Source organism: Lolium rigidum, chromosome 4 (genome assembly GCF_022539505.1).
Source record: "Lolium rigidum isolate FL_2022 chromosome 4, APGP_CSIRO_Lrig_0.1, whole genome shotgun sequence".
Taxonomy (NCBI): domain Eukaryota; kingdom Viridiplantae; phylum Streptophyta; class Magnoliopsida; order Poales; family Poaceae; genus Lolium; species Lolium rigidum.
In genome coordinates, this window is record NC_061511.1 from 171437953 (window position 1) to 171454050 (window position 16098).

At 45.6% G+C, this 16098-nt stretch overlaps 2 protein-coding genes across 2 annotated transcripts; one reads left to right on the plus strand and one right to left on the minus strand.

The window, feature by feature from the left end:
- The first annotated feature begins 4904 nt into the window (after positions 1-4904).
- On the plus strand, positions 4905-8533 carry LOC124706325 (probable ADP-ribosylation factor GTPase-activating protein AGD8). The gene is made up of 7 exons (XM_047237983.1): positions 4905-5002; positions 5120-5238; positions 5712-6138; positions 6372-6632; positions 7502-7624; positions 8003-8104; positions 8181-8533. Exons 1-7 carry the CDS (start codon positions 4931-4933, stop codon positions 8286-8288), a joined length of 1212 nt encoding a protein of 403 aa, XP_047093939.1. The 5' UTR covers positions 4905-4930; the 3' UTR covers positions 8289-8533.
- A 648-nt stretch (positions 8534-9181) lies between these two features.
- Positions 9182-15890, minus strand: LOC124647794. Its single transcript, XM_047187669.1, has 16 exons — positions 15759-15890; positions 14612-14860; positions 13842-14408; positions 13497-13580; positions 13272-13395; positions 13055-13165; positions 12594-12757; positions 12172-12492; positions 11974-12093; positions 11326-11887; positions 11133-11186; positions 10865-11059; positions 10552-10612; positions 10209-10352; positions 9382-9438; positions 9182-9269 (listed from the first exon to the last, which is right to left on the minus strand). Exons 1-16 carry the CDS (start codon positions 15888-15890, stop codon positions 9182-9184), a joined length of 3033 nt encoding a protein of 1010 aa, XP_047043625.1.
- Between the last annotated feature and the right edge of the window lie 208 nt (positions 15891-16098).

Consider the following 16098-nt stretch of genomic DNA (forward strand, 5'->3'; position numbering starts at 1 on the left):
GGCCATCCGCCGCAGAGGCCGGTCCAATCGGACCGTGGGCCGTACCACCCGGTCCAAACCGGGCTGGGTGCCGGGCCGTGATCGGGGCGGGACTTGGCCTTATAGTACCTGCTCCCGGTTGTCACCGGAGCAGGAGCCGGTGTGCACCGGGGCAGCCGGTCCTCAGGCCGGCTCAGCCGGGCGTGTGGCCGGACCAGGCCGGTCCAAACCGGGCCATGCGCCGGGCCATCACCGGGCCATCACCGGGCGAAGGTGGAAACTCCCGTGGATGGTGCCCGGTTGGTACCAGTCCAGGAGCCGGTCAGCGTTGGGTCAGCCGGTGCCATGGCCGGTCCAACCGGACCTCCAGCCGGCCTGAGGCTGAACAACCCTTCTTAAATTCTGTCCAAATGGGGGTCCCCCTTCACCTTCTTGTTCCATTGATACACCATAATACCTATTTGGCTAATACCTGGGAATAATCTCATAGACATGTATTAGACCAATTACTCTAGCAACGGTGTCATTGTTACCAAAATAATGGATAAGGGTAAAATACCCTTACACTTCTTCATGCTCTGGCTAAGGCAAAGCCCTGCAGGAATTCCCCTCCTCGACCACCACCACGCCGTCGTGCTGCTGGGATTCCGAGGGGATCTGCTCCTCCGCTGCCCGCTGAAATGGGGAGAGGAAGGACGTCATCGACACATACGTGTGACCGAGTACGGAAGTGCTACCGGATTGCAGCACCGGAACGATCGTCTACATCAAACACGAGATTTGATCTCGTTAACTTTGCAGTAGAATTTTTTTGTTTTCTATACTACGAACCCTAGACATAGTTTGCCCATGCCGATTTGGGGAGATTTCAATATTCTCACATTTGCTTCAGAAAAAATAAAATGATGAGAAGAAATAAATGGACTAGCCTTTTCAATGCCATCATCAATACCTATGAGCTCAGATAGATTGATATGTCTGGTGGTCAGTTCAGTTGGTCTAATAGCAGATAAATCCCACTCTGGAAAAATATGCTGACTGGGAAAATATCTTCCCTCTAACAACTGTCCACAAAATTTCTAGAGATGTTTCTAACCATAATCCAATCATTTTGGATACCATGGAGAATAGGGAAAAAAGAACATAACTTCCAGATTTTAAAAAGTTGGTTCAGGGAGGAAGATTTCCTGTCCATAGTTGAAAAAGTTTGGAAACAACATGTCAGATTTAGAAATTCTTTGGAAATTGTACGAATCAAGCTGAAGAATGTGAAGAATGATTTGAAAGGTTGGGGTGCCAACATTAGAGGGAGAGATAAGAAAAAGAAACAAGAGTTGTCTTTGGAATTAGCTGAGCTAGAAGAGCTGGAGGAAAATGGGTGTATTTCCAGAAGCCAAACCATCAGAAAAACTCAAATCCAGGGATAGATGCTGCATATTCTTGAGAAGGAAGAGGCTTTCTGGCACATGAAGCTAATGGGAGAAAAGGAAGAGAACTATTTTATCTTTGAAAATGGCTTGTATACAATACATGGTACCCTAGTTCTGTTGGAACATGTAATCAATTTCTACAAAAGATTGTTTAGTCCTGTGGTGGATGCCGGTGTCAGGTTGAGTGACAACATCTGGGATGAAAATGAAAAATTGGATGACAATGATAGGAGAAATTTAGACTTGCCTTTTAGTGAAGAAGAAATTCATGAAGTAATAGATTAGATGGAAAAAAGCAAGGCTGCTGGACCTGATGGGTTTCGAGTGGAATTGTATCAACATTGTTGGAGCTCATCAAGAGTGACATTATCAAAATGTTCAGTGATTTCCATAAGCACAAAATTAACTTAGAAAGAATCAGTTATGGGATTATTACACTTATCCCTAAGAGTGATGATGGAGAGGTTATTCAGAAGTACAAACCAATATGTTTGTTACAGGTTTTGTTCAAAATCTTTACCAAAGCCATGACTATCAGGGCAGAACCTGTTATGGCAAAGTTGATTCACCCTTGTACAAATGCTTTTATCAAAGGAATGTATATCACTGATGGAGTGATGTTGCTGCAAGAAATTCTGAGAGAATCTAAAAGTAAGAAGAAGCAGGTGTTGTCTTGAAAATTGATTTTGAAAAAGTTTATGACAAAGTGAATTAGAATTTCCTGATAGACTCCTGCAAGCAAAAAGGTTTTAGTGACATATGGAATGTTTGGATTAAAAAAGCTGTGACAAAAGAGACCCTCAGTGTGAAAATCAATGATGTGGTAGGATCATACTTTGTTAGTTTTAAAGGAGTTAGACAGGGGGTCCTTTTGCTCCTTTCCTATTTAACATGGCTGCTAATAGCCTGTCCAAGATGATTGTTACTACACAAATAAATGGTTTGATCAAATGGCTTGTTGAAAACCTGGTGCTGAATGGAGTAGCTATTTTGCAATATGTAGATGACAAAATCCTTCTGTTGCAGGATGATTTTGAGGGGGCTAGGAATTTGAAATTTCTCTTGTACATCTTTGAAATTATGTCTAGGCTGAAAATCAATTTTGATAAAAGTGAAACCATGATGATACTTGACGATCCTGATAAACTGCAAGATTATGTTGATCTCTTCAACTGTCAGAAAGGAAATTGGCCTATCAACTACCCGGGGACTCCTGTTTGTGCTATGAGATTGAAAGTAGGTGAACTACAATTTATTGAAGAGAAAGTGAATAAAAGTATGGGTGGCTGGATGGGAGGTGCTATGTCCATTGGTGGCAGGATGATTAAGATTGATGCATGCCTATCCAACATTGCTTTTTTATCAAATGTCTATGAGGTTACTGCACAAAACAAATATTGAAAACATTTCTAGACAATCAGGGCTTTTTTCTAGGCTGGTAGTGCCAATAAATAGAAATATCACTTTGTCAAATGGAGATGGATATGTAAGCCCGAGAGCAAAGGTGGTCTTGGTGTGAAGGATTTAAATAAATTCAATATCAGTTTGATGTGTAAATGGTGGTGGAAGTTAGAAAATGAAGATGGACCATGGCAGGATTTCATGAGAAAAAAATACTTGGGAGATTATGGTATCTACTTTGCGAAGCACAGAACTGGAGATCCCCCTTGTGGTCTGACTTGCTACATATTAGAGACATATATCTGTGTGGCAGGAGAATGATTGTTGGAAATGGTTGTAGAACTAGTTTTTGGGGAGATGCCTAGTGTGGACACTCTCCTTTGAAATACAAGTTTCATGAGATTTATGAGATATGCAATGAGCAAAACATTACTGTGACTGCTGCAGGAAATTTGGGTCGGAGGTTCTCTTTCAGAAGATGGTTGTCTGTTGATCTCCAAGAACAATGGTGTGGCTTAGTCAATATTCTCTATCAAGGTGTGCTAAATGAATCAGTGGATAGACCAAGGTGGAAGTGGACAAAAGATGGTCAGTTTACTGTTAAGAGCTTGTACAAATAGTTGTGCAAAAATGGAATCGATAGGTCATTCAGACATATGTGGAAGAGAAAAATCCCCCTGAAAATCAAAGTTTGGTTGTGGTTGATCTGACACAATGCTATTGCTACAAAAGACAATTTGCTGAAGAGGAACTTGGCTGGAGACCACCCCCTTCAATTTTGCAATGATTGTGAATCAATTTTGCATCTTTTTTCTCATGCCCTACAACTAAATGTGTTTGGAGCATGGTGGGGACTACTGTTGGTGCCCAAACTAGTCCTGGTTCCTTTGCACAATTTTTCTGGTGGATGCCACAGTTCTCTCGAGCTAGCCGCAATGTTCAGATTGCTGGCATGGCTGCGATTTGCTGGGCTATCTGGAAAACGCGTAACAAAGCTTGCTTTGGAAAACTTTTTCTTAAAAATCCCCTTGAACTAATTTGTCAATCTATGACTTTTATGAAATATTGGGCATGTTTGCACTCTACATCAGATGCCTCTCAACTGCAGCAAGGAGCAAATGCGCTGCTCAACCTGGCCTTGGGTGCTGGTGCGAGAGGGAATGCTGCTGGGAACACAAGTGGAGTTCGTCGATCCTGAGGACGATATGGAGGTCGATGGGAATCCTGACGATGCAGAAGATTTGGAAGAGTAAAAAATCTGGAGTGGATTTCTCTTCCTAGATTACTGCACGAGATGTTGGGTCCCGTGATCTGTCCACAAAAAAACAGTCTCGCTTCTTTTTGTATATCTCCAGTCGATAAAAACTCTCCCCTAAGCTCTGTTCGCTGAACGCTAGCGTTGTAGCATGCGGTGCCCTCCCCCCACCTCCGCCTTTCGTGGTAGTTTTGTTTTGTGCTTTTCTTAGTTTCCTGGGCCTCAGCGAGCTACGTTGTAGTGGGGGAAACTCTGTTTTTCGTTATCTCTGGGTAATGAAAATCGATCCTACGATGATTTCTTGGAAAAAAAAGTGGTCCTTCGCGCCGGTCGCCACGCTGTCAAGCATTCCGTCGAGCAGGTGGCCAGCGTCGGGGCTGCGGAGCAGAGGGGTGCGAGGAGGCTGTGAGGAACACAGGAGAAGCTGCATTTTAGGGTTAAATCAGAGGCCCATTGGGCTGTTTTCCAGGTTGGGTTAACCTAACCATTGGTTATACGATACGGTAACCAGGTCCCATCTTTATGTGCAGTGGGCTGTGAACTGAACTATGAATCTGCAACAGGAACTGCATGGGCCGGACAGCCACTGATAGAGGCGGCCTTGAGCATAGCTTATTTTCCATAGGACGTTGCGGCCCAGATAGATGCAAGGTGAAGGAGGCACACGTGGAGGTGGAGGTGGAGTGCGAAGCAGAAAGGCGCCGCAGCACCATTTCCTCGCCGCGTCGGGGTGCGGTGCGTCGCGTCGCGTGGCGTTTCCTCCTCTTTCTTCTTCCTCCTCCGGTCCTCCCTCCCTCCGCTGCCATCCCCGTCCCTCAATTCGGAGCGAGGCGCTTCCTGGGTCGGGCCGTCCGATCGCGTCGCGATGGCGACCGACGCCGCCGCCGCCGACAAGACCTCCGTCTTCCGCAAGCTCCGCGCCAAATCCGACAACAAGGTACGTGCGTGATTGGTTTGGTTCGATGTGATTGCCCTGGGGCTTGTTCCCCTCCCCCTCCCTCGATTCCGCCTCCTTTGTTTTGATCCCTATGTATGTATGTATGTGCGCGCGCAGATGTGCTTCGACTGCAACGCCAAGAACCCCACCTGGGCCTCCGTCACCTACGGCATCTTCCTCTGCATCGACTGCTCCGCCGTCCACCGCAGCCTCGGCGTCCACATATCCTTCGTCAGGTTCTAATTCCCCGACCTTTCCTTACTTTGCCTAAGTGTATGCTTCGAGACTAATCAGCTATGCACGTGTAAATTCCGGATCTTATTTTTTTGGGGGATTTAGGTCCACCTGGATAGGGTTTGATCTCGTCAATTCTACTACTTTTTTTTAAAGTGCCTGCCTGCCATGCTCATTTTAATATTATCAGGCCATGTGAAGTAGCACCAAACTGTGTGACAGAATGTGGCCCGCCTATCTATATATACTGATGAATGCAGTATGTTCTGTGATGAGGCAAGCTCTAATTTTGATGACGGGTTCTTTTATAAAATGTTCTGTCAGACACTATCTTACTACACTTGTTTGATGCAGAGACAATTACTGTTACACTGACTGGCTCGATTACTGTCTTTACTCTTTAAGCAGACAATTACTGTTACACTCGTTCGAATTATCACTACTTATCCACTGAGTTTCTGGCAATAATCCGCAGGTCAACAAATTTGGATTCATGGGCCCCGAACCAGTTGAAAATGATGGTGTACGGAGGAAACAACCGCGCGCAGGCTTTCTTCAAGCAGCATGGCTGGACTGACGGCGGGAAGATCGAAGCCAAGTACACTTCGAGAGCTGCTGACTTGTACCGGCAGTTGCTTCGTAAAGAGGTTGACAAAAGCTCCACCGAAGAAGCAAATACTAGCTGGCCATCCTCCCCAGTCGCAGCTTCTTCAAACCAAGCGCCTGCGTTTCCAGATCTCGAACTGGCCGAGGCGTCAAAAGAAGTTGGAGAGGAGAAGACTGAGCCTGAAGTTATCCGCTCGCCTAAAGCTCCTACCACCCATTCATTCAAGAAGCCAATTGGTGGAAAGAAGCCTGGGAATAAGACCGGTGGGCTTGGTGCACGCAAGCTTACGTCAAAGGTAGTTTACACTTAACTAAACTGATGAGATATAAAACCCTTCTTTTGTCCAAATTCTATTCTTCAAAAGATGATGTTTCACTTGTTCTGATTTACCCAGTTTTTCTTGAGTAAGAAAATGAAGATTATTGTCTGCTTATATTACACTCATTTTTATCGATATCCACTGAACTTTCCAGTTACCAAATTTTCTGTAGTCGAGTGAAATTCTGTAACTTTTGTCATTTGTTTTAGGGGAGTGAAAGCCTCTATGAGCAGAAACCTGAAGAACCCGCTCCTGCTCTGCCAACGGTGATTGAGAGCACTGCAGCTAGGAGCAAATCTCATACTTCCCGATTTGAATATGTAGAAAATATACCTTCTGCTGGGAGCAGTTCTGAGGAAAGCCAGGCATTTGGACATGTTGCTCCGCCAAAGTCTTCAAACTTCTTCGGGGAATTTGGGATGGACAGTGGATATCAAAAGAAACCTTCCTCTAGTTCATCCAAAGTGCAGGTAATGTTTCAGTTAACCACTAGTTGCATCATTTATACGACGATGGGTCATGAATACGTGATGTTACTCACTTATCGTCTTAATTTTGCATAAGTTGGTATGTCCCGATCAATTCAGAATGCTAAAGAGGAATATTGAGTTCCACTGTTAACAAACTTTGAACTCTCTAGGGAAGTACTTGGTTTGATACATATACTGTGCTCTTAGTTTAGTTCCACTCTTAGGTAATCCAACTATATGCAGAAGGCGGTGGTATGCTTTGAGTAAGCTAGCATGCCTCCGAAAAGCACTGTCGACTTGGTCAACATGAACTCTGAAAATTAGCTATCAGCATTACAAGACGAAAAATGCATGCTGAGATGGTAAAATATCCACTGCATGTCTACATTTTCCGTGAACTTGCACATTTGAAGCTGAATAACTTGTTTGCCTTATCTCTAGCTGGAATTTTAGTTCGACATCTTGTATATCAATAGCTTTGATATCTGTCCTAGTAGTTGTTAGGAACAAAGGACCGACTGCTATAGGTCATACTATTTTTAAGGCCCGTAGCTCAAAAAGTGTCCAAAGTGCTGCTTTTATTTGTTTTGGGCGGTGGTTCTTGACAGAAAATGTGTTATAATTACATTGCATGTAAGCATGCAAGTCACGATATCATACTTTGTGGCCCTGATTATATTGTTTAAAGATCTTATAATCTTTGCTGACTATGCTGTTATTCAAGTCCATCTGTGCATAATGAAAGCATGTGAGCGTGATTCCTCTGGAAATTTCAATAATTGTTACAGATAGTGAATTTTTTTTTCATCCTTCTGTTGAGGTCTAATTTCCATGCGGTCCATGAAATAACCGATTGCAATGATCCCCAGGTTGAGGAAAGTAGCGAAGCAAGAAAGAAATTCTCAAATGCAAAGTCGATTTCGTCATCTCAGTTCTTCGGTGATCAGGCCAATTTGGAAAAGGACGGCCAACTCTCCCTCCAAAAGTTTTCTGTAAGTGTATCAACTGCGTTGGGCTGATAATAATATTATTCGTGGTCTTTGTTTAGAACAAACCCCAAGCCCATTGACCTGGCCTTGCCTTACTTTTTTCAATCCTGAGATATCTTTGATCTTCTCATCCTGGTTATATATTTACATTATTTTGATGTTTATACGTAGCACTGCATTGACCTGGCCTTGCCCTTACATTATTTTGATGATTTGCCCTTACATGTGATTTTATCATGGTTGATCAGCTGTGAACCTAAGTGCCCAAGTGAATAATCCATTGTCAGCACAGAAGGGTGCTAGCACCATGTTTGATAGTATCTCTGAATTGATTGGTCCCAGGTGGAATTTTACTTTCTTCTCACTTTTATGTTGTTGTAGGGATCGTCGGCCATTTCAAGTGCTGACCTATTTGGCCACCAAGCGAATAATTCTAATGCTGATTTGAGTGCTTCGGATTTGATCAACCGTATCTCCTTTCAGGTACATTGAAGTAGCATTACGATCACATGGCTGGTTACCTTGTTGTACTTCCGTTGACATTCTGTTATCTCTGCAGGCAACTCAGGACTTGACATCTCTCAAGAGCATGGCTGGGGAGACTGGGAAGAAGCTGACGTCTATGGCATCCAACATCATGTCTGATCTTCAAGACCGAATCCTCTGAGCTTGGCTTACATATGCCTGGAAGATCTGCTTAAGAGTCCATAGGCATTCTAAACTTGTGAACTTAGTCAATAGTCGTCAAGAGAGGAAGAAATCGGAAATGCTGTACTGGCTAAGTCGTGCTAGCATTTGAACCTGTGACAGAAACGCTTTTGCCTCTGAGAGTTCAGTTTATGTTTAGATGGATCATGGATGGTATCAATCAAAGATACTCAAAAGAAATATGGATGGACAGTATCAAAGAAATTCCTTTGCTCGATAGTCACCATTGCATGCCATATATGGGGGACGTGTTTCGTTCGATCAATTTCCCCCGGTATGGCATTAGTTACACTGTGAACTGATTCCATTAACACATGCTTGGCTAGCCCAGTCCGTAAACAAATACCAGGGAAACGGATTACATGCCAGTTTAAGTCTGATTCCGCCCAACCCCCTCCGGATATGGATTGCGTTACCAGACTAAGGCCTTGTTTACTCCTGGGGTATTTTCAGCCCCTAGGGGTTAGGGGATGGAAGGGGATTTGGTGAAAACCCCCCTTCCATCCAATCCCCAGATTTTCCCAGATTTCCCCACATTTCCTCACACCCTTCCCCACAGCCTCTAGTTACTTTGTTTTGGGGATGAGAGGGGATATGAGAGGTATGAGATGGGATAACTAAAAACGCAATCTTTGCACCACACAACATGATAATGGACAACCACTAAATTAAAAACTTAATCTTTGATTGTGTAATGCACAACCAGTTCATAACCAAGTATTAGGTATAATTTTAAACGGCATTACACAAACACTATTTAACATGAACTTATTGTAATGCAATTTTCTCGAACAGGAACAAAGATGCAACAACTTGACAAATAAGTATCCTGGATAGTCATTAATATCGGTATCATTTAGCTCTGATGAACATGAACTCCTCGTCGTCTTCCTCTCTCCTCTTCCTAATAAGCTCTAGCCTTTCTGTATTCATTGCAGCACTAAAACAATAGCAATTAAAGGAGGAAAATAAGAATACAAGAGCTAGATTGCATGGTTTCACATCAAGTAAAGGCAGTAAATATGATTCATACCAAAAACTGGAGTTCTCACAAGTTCCCAAGATGGAGGTGGCTGATCCAATCCAACAATAGGCCAAGATGCAGGTATCTAACAAAAAAAGAAAAAGCTACTTAATCAAAAGGATTGAATCATATCTGAGAAAACTCCTACTGAAAGGCTCCCTTGCTGTGTATTTTAAACCTGAAATCTTTTTATTGAACTTCCTTCTCATATTATTTATGGCTTGTAACTACAGACATCATCTTCAACACTACACATTTCTGTTTGCTTAGAAACGAAATTGGTACCAAGCAGTGTTACAGTACACAATAGCTAATGTATTAGATAATAGATATACTAGTAGCTAGCTAGGCGCAGCACCGGCCGCTGTTTCTCCCTTCCCTACGGCCGCGCGCGTCGTCCACGCAACCTCCGGCTGGGAGCTCCGTCGCGGAGGCGGCGACACCAAGAAACCCTAGGGAGGAGGGGAAAAGGGGAGGAGGCGCGAGAACTCACCGGGGACCAGTCGCTGGACGAGGATCTCGTCGGCGCCGTCTTGATTGCCCCGCCGCCGTCGCCTCTTCCCGTCGCCGTCGCCTTTCCCAGCCGCCGGTCGCCGCCGTTGGTAGCCTCGGTCGCTCGTCTCTCCTTTCCACGATAGAATACACGGGGTCGACCTCGTGGCTCAGAAAACCGGAGGGTGCAGGCTACCGGGTCGGGAAGATCTGGGATGGGCCGGAATATTACCCAAAAATACCAGAGAAGTAAACGGGCCATTTGGTAACTTTCGGGATTCGGTCGTGGGCCGGTATTTTACTCTCCCAAACCCAAATATACCAGACAAGTAAACAAGGCCTAACTCGTGACAAATCTTCCACCTCCGATCCCCACTGGGTTCTGCCCTGATCTTCATAGCGCCGGCGCTGATCAGCAATAGATCTTCCCGGAAGAGCAGCGGCAGGCAGCCGCCGATCCCCTTCTCTGACTGGCGTTGGTGGCCGCCGATCTCCCCGCTCAATTTCCTACATCACAGGAGCAACCGCTGTGTCCCAGGAAGAGCACCAGTGGAGCAGCGTGAGATGTTCAAAGGAAAATCATGAGCATGGGGGGAGGGGGGGGGGGGCGCAGCCCCCCTCGTCCCCCCTTGTCTCCATCCCTATGTCCGCAATCCCACTGTAACTGATTCCATTACAGTTTACGTTAACGTTTGTTGAAACAAACACGTCCATGGTGTTGTAACCGTATGGCAAGATGGAATCACCAGTATGTTCAGTCAAATTGCCTGTAGCATCACATAAACCAAAACCTTGCAACAGGGAAGCAAAATTCCACAAGGCTGGCTCAATTGTTCAAAAAAAGAAAAACAAGGCTGGCTCAAGCGGCCATCTCTGTTAAGAGTGTCCAAAAAATGCAGTGTAACTTCTCTACTTTCTGCACTGCAAAATGCGTTGTGCTTACGCCTAATTAGCTATATAGAGTACTGTATCTTAGCGTCGTCTTTTCTTGCATCTCCCTCTCGCTGCCCGCCCCACACTCTTCTTCAGTAGAGCTTTCTTTAAGCCACCACCCCCCACACTCTTCTTCAGTAGAGCTTTCTTTAAGCCACCACCCCCCACACTCTTCTTCAGTAGAGCTTTCTTTAAGCCACCACCCTTCCTCCGCTTCGCCATCGTCCCAGCTGCGGACTGTTGCCTCATCCGCTTCCTTGCTCTGGTCTCGACCCCATAATCTGCAAGTTGCAATTAGTAAATATAAATACCTAAGACATACTGTTCTGAGCCCTGAAGTGCCAATCCTCTTACGTGCGCGCACCTCTCCAGCAGGTGAAACACAAGAGCCCCGCATCTCATCATCTTCTATAAAACACGAAGACGAGCTTAGTAAGATACTACAACCACCAGCACAACGTACACTCTCATAGAAGCTAAGACAGATGCGGGAACCTTGTGTGAGCAAATTTCAGGTTTTCTCTTAGCTAAGGAAGAACACACTTACTATGCAATGTCAAGTTTTCAGGACAACAGTCCTCTTCAGGTTTATGTGATGATGATTGGAGTAAGCTGCAGCTTTCCCCATTTTCTCGTGATGACCCTCCCCGGGAGCCTGCACCATTAACATGAGATGGTAATCCATGTGTGCTATGGCTCATTTCCTTGCCGCGTGATCCCTGTAGGCTGACATTTTCATTGTTCTTCGATACCAAAGACATCCGACGGACATTTCCATTTTCCAGGCTTGATCTGGGAGGGGAGGTGGGTCTCTTTGTTTCTCCAGACAGGCCTCCACCCAGGCTTCTGCGGTACAGCATCTCCGCGTCAGATAGATCTTGTTCATCACTGTCACTTCCACTGCCACTTCTACTGTAACTACCCTTGTCACTGTCAATGGAAACACCATCCTCGTTCAAACCTTTGTCTGCCAATTCTTGCAAATAACCCAACAGCAAAGTGTTCTTTTCCTCGAGTAAGGTAGAGAACCACGGGGATGAACCTTGCTTGACATAGAACAGAAGATATGCTTTACTGTCCAAAACTTTATCCTCACTCAATTGCATGACCTGCACCAGGAAAGGTTAGAACCATGTAAGATGTAACTGAATGAAAAAAAATGAGAAAATAAAGTTACTAGCAGTAAATATATTACCTTCTCATCATTAAAGAGATACCAATCTGTTTCTGACGAACGGATGTAACAAACATAGTGACCCTTGGATGATTCACCCAAGTGTTCTACAACTCCATACAGATCATACTTTTGAGGGTTCTGCAACAACAAAGTGTGCATCAGCCATATAAATGAGTGCCTGGGGAATATGATAAAGTGAGAAGAAAATGAACTTACAGTATCAGCAGAGCTCATGAAGGGTTTTAAATCCAACTCTAGCTGATATTTCACCATCTCTTGAATCTTGGATATATTACTGCCTAAATTTTCAAACCGTTTCAGCTGGATCACTAGAACTTCTGGAGCCTGCTCCACCTTCAAGTGTTTTTCCATGTTCACACGAGTTTTGCATCCATCACAAGTGAAACTTTCAACCACCTCAGTTTTTGTAAAAGATTCTAGTGAATCCAGGAGAGTGTCCATCTGGTTAATCTCCAAGCTAAGGTCAAGAAAAGACTCCAATCTGTCTGAGCAATGATTGCACTCTGGACAATGCAGCTGAGCAAATAAAAAAGATTCAAGTCAATATCACATTTGATTATCACGGGCTATGTCAGAACGATACTGATCCAATTGGTAGTGAGGATCAGCAGACACACCTGGCTTTTCACTTGGCCTCCAAAAACTTGTTTGACAATAGAAGAGGGCTCCTCAGATGAGACCCCCATGGGAGCAACAGAGGCATCGTCTAATTTATCAAGCAAGCAACGGAGGAGTTCATGTGCATCTTGGTGTCTGCCCCAACTGAAATCTTGACATATTACTGCAAAAAATATTTTGAAAAACCAAGATCAGGACATAGCCACAGGGATGTCTACCGTACGCTATATCTTGTAACGAGAATATAACAAACATTGAAGGGGATAAATGCATACAATATAGCTAAACAAGACCAGCACTACAAGAAAAGTTATCTCTGGTAATATAAGCTACCAATTAAGTATAGCAGAAGGAACTGAGAGTTCAGTTAAACAAACATGCACTACAAACAAAGAAAGAAACTTAAGTAGCTTACGAATATATGTAGAGGAAATTTAAAGGTTCAGTTGAACAAACATACACTTCAGGAGTTTGACAAACTTCTTGGGGTAGAGAATATTCCCGGAGAGCCTGATGGCTTCAGAAGCATGGTGACGTAGGGAGCAGTAACAGCAGAATTCGTCCAAACCGCCTAGGGGGGAATTAGAAAAACCCAATTGAAAGCATGAAAGTTGATAAGAGATTCTCGGCGCTATGTAAAATACAAGAATGAAAGTAGAGTGAACTAGATGACTTACTAGGACATAGACCTAGGTGACGATCTTTCAGAAGCTTTGACACAAGAGGAACAGTGTGAACCACACACTGGAGAATGCAATTAAGGAAACATGTCCACTTCTCAGGATTAAGTAGCGAGGCACCCTGCAAAAGCAACGCAAACCATTAAAACAAAAACGCCTAAACTCGATTTGGGAGTAAAAGAAGCAAATCAGACATGAACATGTAGCACAATCCTATCTTACCACAGGGTAGTCTTTCTTTTCACGGATTCGATTACGGAAACAGCATGGAGTACGAGCATAGACACGCTTGTCATCCAGAGAATCCTAGGGCAGAAGACAGAAGTGGAAGATGTCAAAACACACACTTCACATATTTAGTGTCTAGTCTAGTCTAGATACATCCAAATTTAGAAAATCTCTGATATCCTTTTCGGGATGGGGGGAGCATTAAATATCACACAATGCTGCATCAAAATTCGCAAGGTTTGTATGATAGCGTAAAACAAATATCTGTGTTACCCTGGTATCATTAGGCATACTAGTTCAGAATAATAATTATATATACAAAAGGCATAGATGGTTTACCATCGGATTGTAATGACTAAGAAATCTTGGACCTCCAAAACTGAACCTATCGTGATGACCATATGGATAACCTAGTGGGTTATCATGATACAATCCATTCATAGGGTATCTGGGACCACGAAATGCATGACCATAATCTCTGTGGTCTCTTTGTTCACCACGGTTAAGTAAGTAACCATCTTCTCTATGATCCCTATGGCCATTGTAATATCTGCGACCATGAAATGTGTCATCATAATCTCCCTGATCTTCTTCTTCTTCACCACTCCTGCCACCATGAAATGCATCAACATTGTCTCTACGATCACCACGAATTCTTCCACCATGATGTGCATGAACACAATCTATATGATCACCATGACATCTGCCACCATAAAATGGGTTAACACAATCTCTGCGATGTCTTTGTCGACCACGTCTGACACCATAGCATTCTTCAACATCAAGATTTTGGCCATCATAATATCTAGGGTCTCTTGGTCCACTCCAAAATCTGCCACCATTAATTAAGTCATAAAAATTTCTGGGGTATCTGCAGGGTGAACGGTCACGATGATCATGAATATCCTGGAGAGCAAACAAAACTGAAATGTTAGCTTATTGGAGTGTATGAACATGCGGCTGCGTGAGATAGAGGGAGCATGCATGTGCCACATTAGATAAAATTAGTACGCCAAAAAAGGTTAAATAGCAATAACTGGGCAGTATCAGCAGCACACAAAAGGACAGCCGCAAAGAAGAAGTAGCAGGAATTATTAGCGAATGCTTACATCCCAAGGATTTTCGTCTTGCATGGTCACATTGTCCCCCTCGTCAGCTGGACCAGGAGCCTGCAAGAGATTTTTGTCTTGCGAGGATGCACCCTTGTCTCCCTCATCTGCTGGACCTGGAACATGCAAGGGATTTTCGTCTTGCGGTGTCTCCTTGCCCCCCTCGTCTGCTGAACCCTGAACCTGCAAGGGATTTTCGTCTTGCGGTGTCTCTTTGTATCCCTCTTCCACCGGATCCGGGCCCAGACCCTGCAATCAAAGAAGCACCCAGTCGTCTTAATGTGGAAGTTACGCCAGAACGCAATTGGGATGTGCCGGAGTTAAGGAAACAAAGACCACCAAATTTAATTGTGAACCAACCAAAATACGCACAAAACCCCAAGGAAAATCAACACAGTTTTGAGATAGAATTATCCTGCTATATCTGTTATCAAATCGAAAGGGGAAGCCACCGTAATTTGGGGGAAACGGTAAACCGCAAAGTCGGAGTCCCAAGTAGCCCACCGAGAGGGGAATCAGAGCAGAGCTAGCGGCTAGCGAAGCAAAAAAACGGTAGATGAAATCTAACCGGCCACGGATAGCTAGGGGACCTCAAGGCGGCGCGCGAGCGCACGGAAACAAGATACGAGATAAAATCCGCTGAGATTCCAGTAGATTTGCCGCTCGATTAAGCAAGCCGGGCGAAACCGCCCCGATGATCGTGGAAATTAAGAGGATTAATTAATGAACAAGTAGAAGAAGGCGCGAAGCAAGCATGAACTAAGCTAAACTAAACCGAAAGCACGCCGAAGCAGTCACCCAGAAAACCCACCGATTCGAGCGGCTGGAGCGGAGCCGCCGCGGGCGCCGGCTCCTCGTCCTCCGCCTCCTGCTGCTGCTGCGGCGGCGACGGCGGCGGCATGGGTGGTGGGGTTGGCGCGACGAAGGAGATGGCCTCGCTCACGGCGTCCGCGGCCTTGGGAGGCTGCTCACCCTCCTCCTCCGCCCGCGGCTGCGGCGACAGTGGTGCGTCGACGGCCATGGGAGGCTGCTCCTCCACCTCCGGCCGCCGCGGCGTCGGCGCGGCGACGGCGTCCGCGGCCACGAGAGGCTGAAACTCACCCTCCTCCTCCTCGGGCTGCGGCGGCGTCGGCGCGACGACGGCGACGGGAGGCTGCGCACCCTCCGGCTGGGGCAGCAACGGCGCGACGACGGCCATGAGGGGCTGCTGAGCCGCCTTCTCGTCCTGCTGCGGCGGCATTGGCGGGACGACGGCCCCGCCGACGGCGGCCGCGGCCATGGGAGCAGAGCAGGCTAGGGTTTTGGGAGGGTTTGGGGGTGGGTGGTTGGGGGAGGGGCGTGATCAACCCGGACGCGTTGGGTCCAAGGGAGGCGTCGCGGAGGAACTCGGGCGCGCGCGGCGCTGGTGGAGGCGGCGGAGGGAATTTATATGGTACGCTCGGCTCGGAGCCCTGTGGGCGGCCGGGTCGCTCCGGGTCTCCGGTCTC